The following is a 13,140-nucleotide window of genomic DNA, read 5'->3' on the forward strand; positions in this document are numbered from 1 at the left end:
AAGTGAAAACATTAATTTGCGAAGGAATAAGAGAATTGCGATCCAATGTATTTAAATAGGAAGATTGAGTCACCTTTGTGACTGCAGCCTAGCCTTAAGATGTGAAGTTCTTGTATCGAATTTATTGAACTCCATATTTTATGCAATTAATCGTACATATAAACAAAAATAAATGTTGAAAAAAAATAAATTCATCTATATAATATGATTCATAATTCATAATTGTTCCATAACTGAACATTTATTTATCTCAATTTTTGCGCAGTGGAATTTTGAAAATTTTGTATTTAATGTATAAAGCAATAATGATATGCAATGGTATGCTCTGTCGGAGCCAACAATTGCAATCATGAAAACATTTTAATTCTAAAAAATATAACTTGCAAAAATCATTTCATAATTTATACATATAGACAAACGGCAGTGCCTCGTCGTGACATAAGCGCAAGAGAGCGGCGATTTATGCTCGGTGCAAAAGACACTACTGTATCTCTTGATGAGAAGAAAATCATTTCCAAATTTAACGGTAAATCAATCAGTATCGTTTCAATCGAATGATATTGAATGTGTTCCATCATACAAAGACCAAGTTAAAATGTTTTTGAAACATTTGTCGTGGTCCTATCAGCGAACGTACTGATCGACATTATTGTCTTTCTTGGTAGAAATAAGTTCATACAAAAACAGATAGTTGTGTGATCCAGACGACAAGTTTTTTAAATTATTATGACCATAATCAGGATTTTTTGTGTCTCGATTTTTTAAATACAAACAATAATGCATAACTGCATGTTCAGCTACAACGTAACAAGTTAATAACTTTATTGTTACGGCATTCGAGACTCGGATTGCTTCGTCGTTAAGTTCTGCATCAAAATTTTTCAATGTTAACATCGTTACTGATGTTTTTGGTTCACTTGAAGGTAGATCATGGGATAGATTATTGTCATTAATAATTTTAAAATTTCCCCTTGAGTAAAAAATCTTTTGGAACATGGGTCGTGATAAAACATGTAGTAATTGACTTGATTCATCTTCTACTAGAACAATTGGTTCAAACAATGGCTGATCAATGGTGACAAATTTAATTTGATTTACTGTCAGGTCAGCATCTCCAACCATTGAATGAATTAATGCTAAGTATAGATTCTTTAAGAATTCCTCGTAAACTGCACAGTAAGTATACGGAGATTTTTCCATATCGATCAACATGTTCTCATTTAGAGCATGGTTGATTCCGTGAGATATTCTAGATTTTAAAGAAGGAGATTCGAAATTTATAACTGGTCGATCAATGTACATTATGTTCAGTTGTAGTTATCTATGAATATATATTACAGTTACTTCTAAAATTAAGGGCGAAAAAATATTTTTTAATTTTGCTCGTTTGTTTGGTTATTTATGGTATAGAATGTGTTACACTTTGGTGGGTGAAAGTCTATTATTTTTTGAGGGAGACTTCCCAAAGTGCTTTTTGTTAGATGGATGACTCTGATGGTCATTAACTATCCTAACAGTTTATAGAAATTAAGTCAATATGTGAGTACACGTCGGGTGGCAACCCGATGACGAGAGGAAATTAATTACTCTACAATCAATCGGCAGATTTGCACGAGGCAAACTCAGAAATCTATGGGATAACGGGAAAGAGGTTACTCCCAATGTGGCAACTTATTTATACTTAATATTACTTTTATTTAAGCGGTTTCAAGCAAACAAATATAAATAAGAAAAACTCCTTGATGTACTCTGACTTACAAAAGAATAATATAATTTTGAGTACGCTAAAGACTCTATATAATTCAAAGACTATTATGAGTATTACGGAAGCGAAATAAGTCAGGGTTTTAGACCCCCTTAACGCAAATCGACTAAGCGAGTATAAAATGCTTAATAATGACTTCAACAAAGAAGAGAGAATATTGCAACTATTTCGATAGTAATACTAGTCAGTCAGTCTCACAAGTGTATTAGAAAGTTGCTGGACTTACATGACTCGTTCCCCGTCAGGACTGCGAAGACTGCTCCCCAGGATAATCTAGTACGTTGTCTCTGGAACGTAGTGGAGATCTCGAGCTGGTTTCCTCGTGGCGGCGGTGTCCCCTTCCACGGCTCTGTTTCTCCCGCCCATTCTGTGCTCAGCTCTACAGGTGGTGAGTGGCTGGAACTCGTAGATGAGTATGAGTACGAGTTGGTAAAGTGGAGAAGAGCCGGAGACATATCGTAGGTCGATGACTGATCGTTGGTCGAGCCCAACACGTCACAAATGACATTGGTAAGTGTACACTTTTAAATTTTTCGAAAATGGACTTCTAACTTATTTCGTTTATAACAATGTAAATTCATTTTGAACAATTACTTATAGAAAGTTCATCACGATAGAACAGACGAAGTATGCTCAGGCCTATATTTAGATTAACCACCATTAAAAAGACGGTGGAGTTCTTGCCAGACCACTATGAGTACGGGTACGTGTAGGAAAATAGGAATGAAAGTATTTTGATAGCTACCTGGAGGCTAAGATTACCTTTCCTGTTCCCTAGCGTTAAGATGCTTCGAACCTAACCCCTTATCTCTCGCCATAGCTTGGGAAGATGTTACAATCTGTAGTTCTTTTATATTAATTCGCAAAGAAAAAAAAATTGTATGAGATCCGTTAACTAAGAAGAGAGGGTAACACCCATAAAAATCAGAGAAAGCGCAATACACAAACAAATATACTAAAAGTTAGAGAAAGGGACAGTAGCTAGTGAGAGAAAATTTCTTAAGGGAAAAGGAGCATGCGTAAGGAGAAGAAGAGCATGCGTGAGGAGAAAAGGAACATTTGTAAAAAAGGCGAGTTATGTGCGCGATGTGAATTTGTGTTGAGGGTTACCCAAGAAAGGGTAAATTTATTGAGGGCAGCTAAGAGAGGGCAACAGGCATCAAGGCAATGTCTGAAGAGCGAGTGTAAAAGAACCGAGGGTTATAGCGAAAATAATGTTAACGCATAGATGAAGAATTTGTATAAAAGATGTACGAGAATTGAGAAAAAATGCTTGACCGATTCGGTCACCAGATCCTTCGTTAGTCGATACCAGCTTAGTCTTCCCACATCTTCTACAACTAATTTTTAAACAATTGTATTCAAAGCTAGGTATTAATCCACTCTATACATGCGATTGATCAGTAAACATTGACTTCTGAAGCGTGTTGAGCTCGTGTGGGAGGTCAATAATACCAAACACACCAAGTTAAGGAATTCTCAGATATTCAAAAAAATTTCAGTGAATCAACAATTGACATTCAGTGATTTTTAACAACATTTAGTCTTCCTATTCAGTAATAAAAAGATGTACAGTGAATATTGTGTACCTGTTAGTGCTGAAAATAAAGATTATATATTTTTTATAAAACCTGCCTTCCGTTTGCTCTGTTTCGGCACAATCATCCCTATCCTGAAACGGTTAGGTTAATTCACAAGTTGGGAATTGCTTAACATTTTATGTTGCGAGAGGATAATCGCAACCAGTTAGCTGGACTCGCTGTCGTCCCAGTTCGTGCTGAGTCGAGTCTACCAGATCTGTTCGGACTATCCTTGTTCTCGTTTCAGCGGTCGGTTCAGCTCATTCGCTATAGATCTTTTAGCTGTAAATAATCACATAACAGTAAGGAAAGTAATAAAGTTCGGTTCGTAAAACATAATGTTACGAACAACAATTGACGTTTTGGTGATATGATGCATCTGTAAGAACGGGTCGTGTAGGCGTCGATTCTGTGAAACATTACAGAGGAATGACCTAAATTACCCTCTCCGTATTGTAGATCATGTTTTTCTTGTAGAGAAGTGTAGTTATATGAGGTTGTTGAGGAACGCCCATAATTCTTTGTAGGAACCGTCACTCTGGACGTAGATTATGTTCAGTTTTACAGAGTAACGACTGTAATCACCCTCATTTTTTGTAGACAATGTACTTATTGTAGAATGGTCAAGTGATATGAATTTTTTTTATAGGAACAGTCCTTTTCCTGTAGATTATTTGCAGTTACAGAGTTACGACCTAATTTATTTTATTTTTTTTAGTAGGCTGGATGTTTCCTGTAGAATTGTTTAGTGATATGATTTCTTCGTAGATACGGTCTCTCTTTCGTAGATTATGTCCAGTTTTATGAAGTGACGATCTTAAATACCCTCTTTTCTCTGTAGACTGGACCCCTCTGTAGAATGGTATAGCGATATGATTCTTTTGTAGGAACGGGTCTCTAGTCTCTAGTCTCTAGTCTCTAGTCTCTAGTCTCTAGTCTCTAGTCTCTAGTCTCTAGTCTCTAGTCTCTAGTCTCTAGTCTCTAGTCTCTAGTCTCTAGTCTCTCTCTGCCTATGGAACTCATGACCTTGACGTGGTGGCAGAGCTTGTGTACCCCAAGGATTCTGGGAGCTATGCCGGCGGTAGCGTAGCTACTGGTAGGGCCTCCCAAGCCGGACAGGTCTCAGGAGAGGGTCAGACAAAGAAGGGTTCCAACCCTCACTAGTGGGTGCCTGGACCACTTGTGAGGTATTCTTACTAGGCTAGGGGAGGACAAACTCCGAATATAAAAGCAAATCTACAAGGTATGGAATGAGTCTATTCAATTTGAAGGACATTACGGTGCAGAGGAGGGATACCTCAGTACCGGTCGCGGCTAAGAGCGCTAACGCAGGCTCTTCCCGATCGTCATCCAGCGACTGCGGAACCCGAGTGGTGAGTAACCAGGCCCTCGGGGGAGAAAATGCTACTGGAAGTGATGGAAACAAAAGTGTGGACGCGAGTAAGCCGAAATGGATCCGTACTTACCAAGATCCGAGTCCAGACAAGGTAAGGAAGGCGACGGCAGTGGAGAAGAAAGGAGGAGATGAAAACAAACAATGGAGAGATAGGTCCATGAGTCTGGATTCCTCCCGCATAGAGATTCATGTGGTAGATGTTGACGCCGACGATGAGGTGAGGGAGCAGAGAGACGAGGCTTACAGATTAAGGCTCGTAAATGATGAAGAGAAGGCACTAGCTGGCCTAAAAAATAAAATTGCAGTCATGACAAAAGCCTGTAAGGAGATCCCAGGAGTCCCGAAGGAGATGGAGGAGGCGCTCCGCGAGGCCAGAGCCTTTTTCAGGCAGATGATAAGTTGCCGGTTGGCCCTCAAAAATGCAAGAGATGGGTCGAGAGCATGCAAACGGGAGCAAAATAGCCGGGCGACGCAGACAGAGCCAAAAAACGACGAAGCACCGGGAGGAGTAGGTGAAAATAAAGAGCGGCAGAAAAGAGGAGCGTCAGCATCACCTGAAGAAGCGGAGGGAAGGAGGAAGAAAGCCAAGGAGCCAAACCGCACCCGTCTTGAAAAGGGAAAACCGGAGGGGGCACAGGAAGGCCAGCGTGCTGGTAGCCAGGTGAGTGCAGATATGGAGTGGAGGGTTGCAGGTGGACGGAAAAGAGCGCAGGTGTCGAACCCTAAGGCCATGGCGGCAGGAGCAGACGGACCAACAAAAGCAGGAAATAAGCTGCCAAATCAACCGTCAACTAAACAACGAAGACAGATGGCGCCAAAACCAGAGGCTATCATCATCAGACCAAGAGACGGAGCTATGAAGGTATGCAGATGTCCTCATGAAGGTTAAAAGCAAAGTTACCCCGGAGGCCCATGGCTTAGAGATTGGCGGAGTGAGAAGGTCGTTGCGGGGAGAGCTTTTAGTAGAACTGAAGAGAGGTAAAGGCACGGCAGCTAAGTTAGGGCAGGCAGTAAAGATGCTATGGGGGAGGAAGTGATAGTCACGGAGCTGGCGAAGAAAGTCCTGTTGGAGGTGCGCGACATAGATGAGGTCACGGTGGAAGAGGAGGTGTTGCAAGCGGCTAAAACAGTAATGGGAGAGGGAGCTACAGTGGAGTTGCTAAATCTCAGAGGTAGCTACAGTGGTACTCAGTCAGCGCTGCTGCGTGCGCCAGTAACTGAAGCTAACAAACTGCTGGCGGCTGGGAAACTTAAGATTGGATGGGTGTACTGTAGAGTAAGGATTAGGGAGGAGGTGGCTAGATGCTACAGATGCTTCGGCACGGGACACATGGCTGCGACGTGTCAGGGCCCGGATAGGACGGCTAGCTGTAGGAAGTGCGGAGAGGTAGGACACAAATTTAGAGAGTGCACAAAACCTCCGTGTTGTGTTATCTGTAAAGAAGCAGGGGTGGATGAGACAAAGTGGAGGCATCTTATCGGAAGTGGAACCTGCGTGGACACCGGGAGGAAAAACATCCAGCAAAAGGCGCTTTGAAGATACTGCAGATAAATCTGGGAAGAGGCAGGGAGGCCCAGGACCTGCTGCGCAAGTCATCACAAGACCTTAAGATTGACATTGCGGTGATCAGTGAGCCGTATACTAGGTGGAACTGGTGCTCATGGTTCCAGGATAAAACTGGCTGGGCAGCTGTGGCAGTCCTAAATCCTGATTTGGTCCTGGGGCGGGTGATCGAGACAGAGGAAAGCTTCGTGGGAGTGGAGGTGAACAATATTATGTACTATAGCTGCTATTTCTCGCCGAACATTTCTAGGGCAGCCTTTTATAGAAAGCTCGCAGTTCTGGAGTCGCACCTTGAAAGAGAGAAAGGGAGGAGAGTGGTGGCGGGAGACATGAACGCCAAATCGACGGCCTGGGGCTCTAGTGTGACGGATAAAAGAGGGGAGGTGATAAGTGACCTAGCAATAAAGGAGGACCTAGCGATCCTCAACCAAGGATCAGCTCTCACTTTCAGGAGAAGAGATACTGGGTCTATTGTTGATGTTACAATGGTATCAGAAAGCCTTCTAAACAGCGCTACTGGCTGGAAAGTGCTGGAGGAGTATACGGGGAGTGATCATCAGTATATCGTCTTCAATATTGGGGTACCAGAGGATGGAAGGCTCGGCAGGACGGAGACAGCACAACACTGGAATGCTTGGGCGGTAAAGAAGCTGAGGAAAAAGGACCTGGTCGAAATAGTCAGGAAAGAAAGGGAGAAAGCACTCGCAGGACAGGACGGCTCAAGAGAGGCCACAGTGGAGGAGCTATGCAAGCTACTTAGAACCGCTTGCGACCGCTCGATGCCTAGAAAGAACGGTGGAGCAGGAAAAAGACGCCCAGTGTATTGGTGGACGGAAGAGATAGCCAGGAAAAGGAAGGTATGCCTAGCTAGTAGAAGGAAATGCCAGCGGCGGAGGCGGAGGACGTTGGACGTGGCACGGGAGGAGGAAGAATACAAGGCTGCAAGAAAAGACCTGAAGCTGGAGATCTCGAGATCAAAAAATGCTTGTTGGAGGTCCTTCATACAGGAGATCCAGAATGATCCCTGGGGGCTTCCATATAAGCTGGTAATGAAGAAGGTGGGAGGGCCTAAAGCAATTCCAGGATTGCTAAACCCCGATCGGATGCGGAATATAGTTGAGACGCTGTTCCCTCGGCATCCTTGGAGACGAGTGGAGGCCAACACAGTGGAGGAGAACCCCCCCAAGATGGACGCTGGAGGACCTAAAGATGGCTGCCAAGGGGCTAGTGAACAACAAAGCACCAGGACCTGACGGCGTACCAAACGAGGTACTGAAGTTAGTGGCGCAGGAGTATCCAGTAGTGTTGCTTGATGCCTTTAACAGCTGCCTGGAATGTGGAGTATTCCCGAATATCTGGAAGAGGCAGAAGTTGGTATTGTTGAGTAAGGGGACTGGTGATTTGGAAAGCCCATCATCGTACAGGCCGATCTGTCTGTTAGACACGACAGGGAAGCTGCTGGAACGACTGATACTCCAAAGACTACAGGAGCATTACGAGGAAGTGGGGGATTTGTCAGATCGGCAATATGGCTTCAGGAGAGGACGGTCAACCATTGATGCGATTACACACGTGTTGGATATTGTGGCGCCTAAAGTGGAAGGAAGAAGGAGGATATTTGGAGCCAGTGCTATTGTGACGTTGGATGTGAAGAATGCTTTCAATAGTGCCAGCTGGTTAAGAATACTGGAAGCTCTGAGGGAGAAGGGAGTCCCGAAGTATTTGTTGAGGCTCGTGGATAGCTATCTGTCAGATAGGGTTCTGCTGTATGAGACGGAGAGAGGAGTGGAGGAGTACCAGGTGTCAGCAGCAGTTCCGCAGGGGTCGGTCTTGGGCCCATTCTTGTGGAATGCAATGTATGATAACCTCTTGAAGATCAAATTACCGGAGCAAACGACGTTAGTGGGGTTTGCAGATGACGTGGTGTTAGTGTCGTATTGTCATGGGACGCAGGACTTGGGATGGCGACTTCAAGAGGGCTTGGACTCGGTGGCTGCTTGGATGTCGGAGAATGGCTTGAACTTAGCAGCTCATAAAACGGAGGCGATGTTGTTCACAAATCAGCAGCAGAAGGTACCGCCAGCGATAGAAGTTGGAGGGCACGCGGTGAAGTGGGCTGACGCAGTGAAATACTTGGGAGTCGTGTTTGACAGAAGGCTCAGGTTTATTGCGCATGCAGGAAGAGCGGCAGGCAAGGCGCGGAATACGGCAGCGGCTGTTGCCCGACTGATGCCGAATGTTGGAGGAGGCCGCCACTTGAAGAGGAGGATAATTTATACAGCAGTCCAATCCCAGTTGCTGTATGGAGTGGAGGCTTGGAGTTCTTTGTTTGGATTGGCGACGCATAGAACGAAGTTGATGGCAGTGCAAAGGCAAGTGGCGCTGAGAGTAATATCAGGATACAGGACGGTGTCGGGTGCGGCGGCCTTGGTGTTAGCAGGCATACCGCCGTTGGACTTATTGGCTGAGGAAAAAGTGGAAATTTTACTCCAAGTTGGAGGGGATAAAGTATGTGGATCGAAAGAAGGCGAGAGAACCAGCGGCGAAAGACGCACGTCGAAACCTCATGTCTAAGTGGCAGAGTAGGTGGGAGATGGAAGACACGGGAAGGTGGACACGGAGGTTAATACCGAATGTTGTAGAGTGGATGGAGCGTAGACACGGGGAAGTGAATTATTACCTGACGCAAGTCTTAACGGGACATGGAGGTTTTAATGAGTACCTGACGAAGATGAGTGTGAAAACGGATCAGAGTTGCAGTCTGTGTGGGGTGGCGGTGGATAACGCTGAGCACGCGGTGTTTAAGTGTGAGAAGACGGCTGTGTACCTGCGTAGGTTTCTGGAAGAGACAGAGGAAGAAAGTGGTAATCCTGAAAACTTTGTGAAAGTGATGATGAAATCTGAGAGAAATTGGGCGGCGGGGGCAACTTTGGCTGCAGCTGTCATGAAGCATCGAGAGATGGAAGAAAGACAGCGGAGGAGGTGTGAGAGAGGAAATAACACTTCGGTGAGGAGGCGGATGCGACAAACGGCGGAAGGCTGAGTCGTGGAAGGAGAGGAAAACGGTTCTTGAACCCCTAATCTCTTGAAAAAGAGGACGGGGGATGTAGGGAAACGACCGTTATATAACAGCGGGAGTCCTTGCTGTTAAGGAAGGTGGGTGCCACCCTGAAGTAATCCCTGAGGGCAGTCCCGGGGTGGTAGCCCGTGTCAGCGGGGTCACTTGTAGAAGGCGTGCCTTCTCTACACCCCTAAAAGTCTCTAGTCCTAGTCTAGTCTCTAGTCTCTAGTCCTAGTCTCTAGTCTCTAGTCTCTAGTCTCTAGTCTCTAGTCTCTAGTCTCTAGTCTCTAGTCTCTAGTCTCTAGTCTCTAGTCTCTAGTCTCTAGTCTCTAGTCTCTAGTCTCTAGTCTCTAGTCTCTATCTCTAGTCTCTAGTCTCTAGTCTCTAGTCTCTAGTCTCTAGTCTCTAGTCTCTAGTCTCTAGTCTCTAGTCTCTAGTCTCTAGTCTCTAGTCTCTAGTCTCTAGTCTCTAGCTCTAGTCTCTAGTCTCTAGTCTCTAGTCTCTAGTCTCTAGTCTCTCTCTGCCTATGGAACTCATGACCTTGACGTGGTGGCAGAGCTTGTGTACCCCAAGGATTCTGAGAGCTATGCCGGCGGTAGCGTAGCTACTGGTAGGGCCTCCCAAGCCGGACAGGTCTCAGGAGAGGGGTCAGACAAAGAAGGGTTCCAACCCTCACTAGTGGGTGCCTGGACCACTTGTGAGGTATTCTTACTAGGCTAGGGGAGGACAAACCCCGAATATAAAAGCAAATCTACAAGGTATGGAATGAGTCTATTCAATTTGAAGGACATTACGGTGCAGAGGAGGGATACCTCAGTACCGGTCGCGGCTAAGGGCGCTAACGCAGGCTCTTCCCGATCGTCATCCAGCGACTGCGGAACCCGAGTGGTGAGTAACCAGGCCCTCGGGGGAGAAAATGCTACTGGAAGTGATGGAAACAAAGTGTGGACGCGAGTAAGCCGAAATGGATCCGTACTTACCAAGATCCGAGTCCAGACAAGGTGAGGAAGGCGACGGCAGTGGAGAAGAAAGGAGGAGATGAAAACAAACAATGGAGAGATAGGTCCATGAGTCTGGATTCCTCCCGCATAGAGATTCATGTGGTAGATGTTGACGCCGACGATGAGGTGAGGGAGCAGAGAGACGAGGCTTACAGATTAAGGCTCGTAAATGATGAAGAGAAGGCACTAGCTGGCCTAAAAAATAAAATTGCAGTCATGACAAAAGCCTGTAAGGAGATCCCAGGAGTCCCGAAGGAGATGGAGGAGGCGCTCCGCGAGGCCAGAGCCTTTTTCAGGCAGATGATAAGTTGCCGGTTGGCCCTCAAAAATGCAAGAGATGGGTCGAGAGCATGCAAACGGGAGCAAAATAGCCGGGCGACGCAGACAGAGCCAAAAGACGACGAAGCACCGGGAGGAGTAGGTGAAAATAAGAGCGGCAGAAAAGAGGAGCGTCAGCATCACCTGAAGAAGCGGAGGGAAGGAGGAGAAAGCCAAGGAGCCAAACCGCACCCGTCTTGAAAAGGGAAAACCGGAGGGGGCACAGGAAGGCCAGCGTGCTGGTAGCCAGATGAGTGCAGATATGGAGTGGAGGGTTGCAGGTGGACGGAAAAGAGCGCAGGTGTCGAACCCTAAGGCCATGGCGGCAGGAGCAGACGGACCAACAAAAGCAGGAAATAAGCTGCCAAATCAACCGTCAACTAAACAACGAAGACAGATGGCGCCAAAACCAGAGGCTATCATCATCAGACCAAGAGACGGAGCTATGAAGGTATGCAGATGTCCTCATGAAGGTTAAAAGCAAAGTTACCCCGGAGGCCCATGGCTTAGAGATTGGCGGAGTGAGAAGGTCGTTGCGGGGAGAGCTTTTAGTAGAACTGAAGAGAGGTAAAGGCACGGCAGCTAAGTTAGGGCAGGCAGTAAAAGATGCTATGGGGGAGGAAGTGATAGTCACGGAGCTGGCGAAGAAAGTCCTGTTGGAGGTGCGCGACATAGATGAGGTCACGGTGGAAGAGGAGGTGTTGCAAGCGGCTAAAACAGTAATGGGAGAGGGAGCTACAGTGGAGTTGCTAAATCTCAGAGGTAGCTACAGTGGGACTCAGTCAGCGCTGCTGCGTGCGCCAGTAACTGAAGCTAACAAACTGCTGGCGGCTGGGAAACTTAAGATTGGATGGGTGTACTGTAGAGTAAGGATTAGGGAGGAGGTGGCTAGATGCTACAGATGCTTCGGCACGGGACACATGGCTGCGACGTGTCAGGGCCCGGATAGGACGACTAGCTGTAGGAAGTGCTGGAGGAGTATACGGGGAGTGATCATCAGTATATCGTCTTCAATATTGGGGTACCAGAGGATGGAAGGCTCGGCAGGACGGAGACAGCACAACACTGGAATGCTTGGGCGGTAAAGAAGCTGAGGAAAAAGGACCTGGTCGAAATAGTCAGGAAAGAAAGGGAGAAAGCACTCGCAGGACAGGACGGCTCAAGAGAGGCCACAGTGGAGGAGCTATGCAAGCTACTTAGAACCGCTTGCGACCGCTCGATGCCTAGAAAGAAAGGTGGAGCAGGAAAAAGACGCCCAGTGTATTGGTGGACGGAAGAGATAGCCAGGAAAAGGAAGGTATGCCTAGCTAGTAGAAGGAAATGCCAGCGGCGGAGGCGGAGGACGTTGGACGTGGCACGGGAGGAGGAAGAATACAAGGCTGCAAGAAAAGACCTGAAGCTGGAGACTCGAGATCAAAAAATGCTTGTTGGAGGTCCTTCATACAGGAGATCCAGAATGATCCCTGGGGGCTTCCATATAAGCTGGTAATGAAGAAGGTGGGAGGGCCTAAAGCAATTCCAGGATTGCTAAACCCCGATCAGATGCGGAATATAGTTGAGACGCTGTTCCCTCGGCATCCTTGGAGACGAGTGGAGGCCAATACAGTGGAGGAGAACCCCCCAAGATAGACGCTGGAGGACCTAAAGATGGCTGCCAAGGGGCTAGTGAACAACAAAGCACCAGGACCTGACGGCGTACCAAACGAGGTACTGAAGTTAGTGGCGCAGGAGTATCCAGTAGTGTTGCTTGATGCCTTTAACAGCTGCCTGGAATGTGGAGTATTCCCGAATATCTGGAAGAGGCAGAAGTTGGTATTGTTGAGTAAGGGGACTGGTGATTTGGAAAGCCCATCATCGTACAGGCCGATCTGTCTGTTAGACACGACAGGGAAGCTGCTGGAACGACTGATACTCCAAAGACTACAGGAGCATTACGAGGAAGTGGGGGATTTGTCAGATCGGCAATATGGCTTCAGGAGAGGACGGTCAACCATTGATGCGGTTACACACGTGTTGGATATCGTGGCGCCTAAAGTGGAAGGAAGAAGGAGGATATTTGGAGCCAGTGCTATTGTGACGTTGGATGTGAAGAATGCTTTCAATAGTGCCAGCTGGTTAAGAATACTGGAAGCTCTGAGGGAGAAGGGAGTCCCGAAGTATTTGTTGAGGCTCGTGGATAGCTATCTGTCAGATAGGGTTCTGCTGTATGAGACGGAGAGAGGAGTGGAGGAGTACCAGGTGTCAGCAGCAGTTCCGCAGGGGTCGGTCTTGGGCCCTTCTTGTGGAATGCAATGTATGATAACCTCTTGAAGATCAAATTACCGGAGCAAACGACGTTAGTGGGGTTTGCAGATGACGTGGTGTTAGTGTCGTATTGTCATGGGACGCAGGACTTGGGATGGCGGCTTCAAGAGGGCTTGGACTTGGTGGCGGCTTGGATGTCGGAGAATGGCTT

General features: G+C 46.5%; 1 protein-coding gene across 1 annotated transcript; it reads right to left on the reverse strand.

Annotated features, from left to right (window-relative positions):
• Positions 1 to 367: 367 nt before the first annotated feature.
• On the reverse strand, positions 368 to 1,332 carry LOC118070164 (uncharacterized). Its single transcript, NM_001414538.1, has one exon. It carries the CDS (start codon positions 1,300 to 1,302, stop codon positions 625 to 627), a length of 678 nt encoding a protein of 225 aa, NP_001401467.1. The 5' UTR covers positions 1,303 to 1,332; the 3' UTR covers positions 368 to 624.
• Between the last annotated feature and the right edge of the window lie 11,808 nt (positions 1,333 to 13,140).

The sequence above is a fragment of the Chelonus insularis genome, unplaced genomic scaffold (genome assembly GCF_013357705.1).
Source record: "Chelonus insularis isolate UGA/USDA-ARS -01 unplaced genomic scaffold, ASM1335770v1 contig_54_pilon, whole genome shotgun sequence".
Taxonomy (NCBI): Eukaryota; Metazoa; Arthropoda; class Insecta; order Hymenoptera; family Braconidae; genus Chelonus; species Chelonus insularis.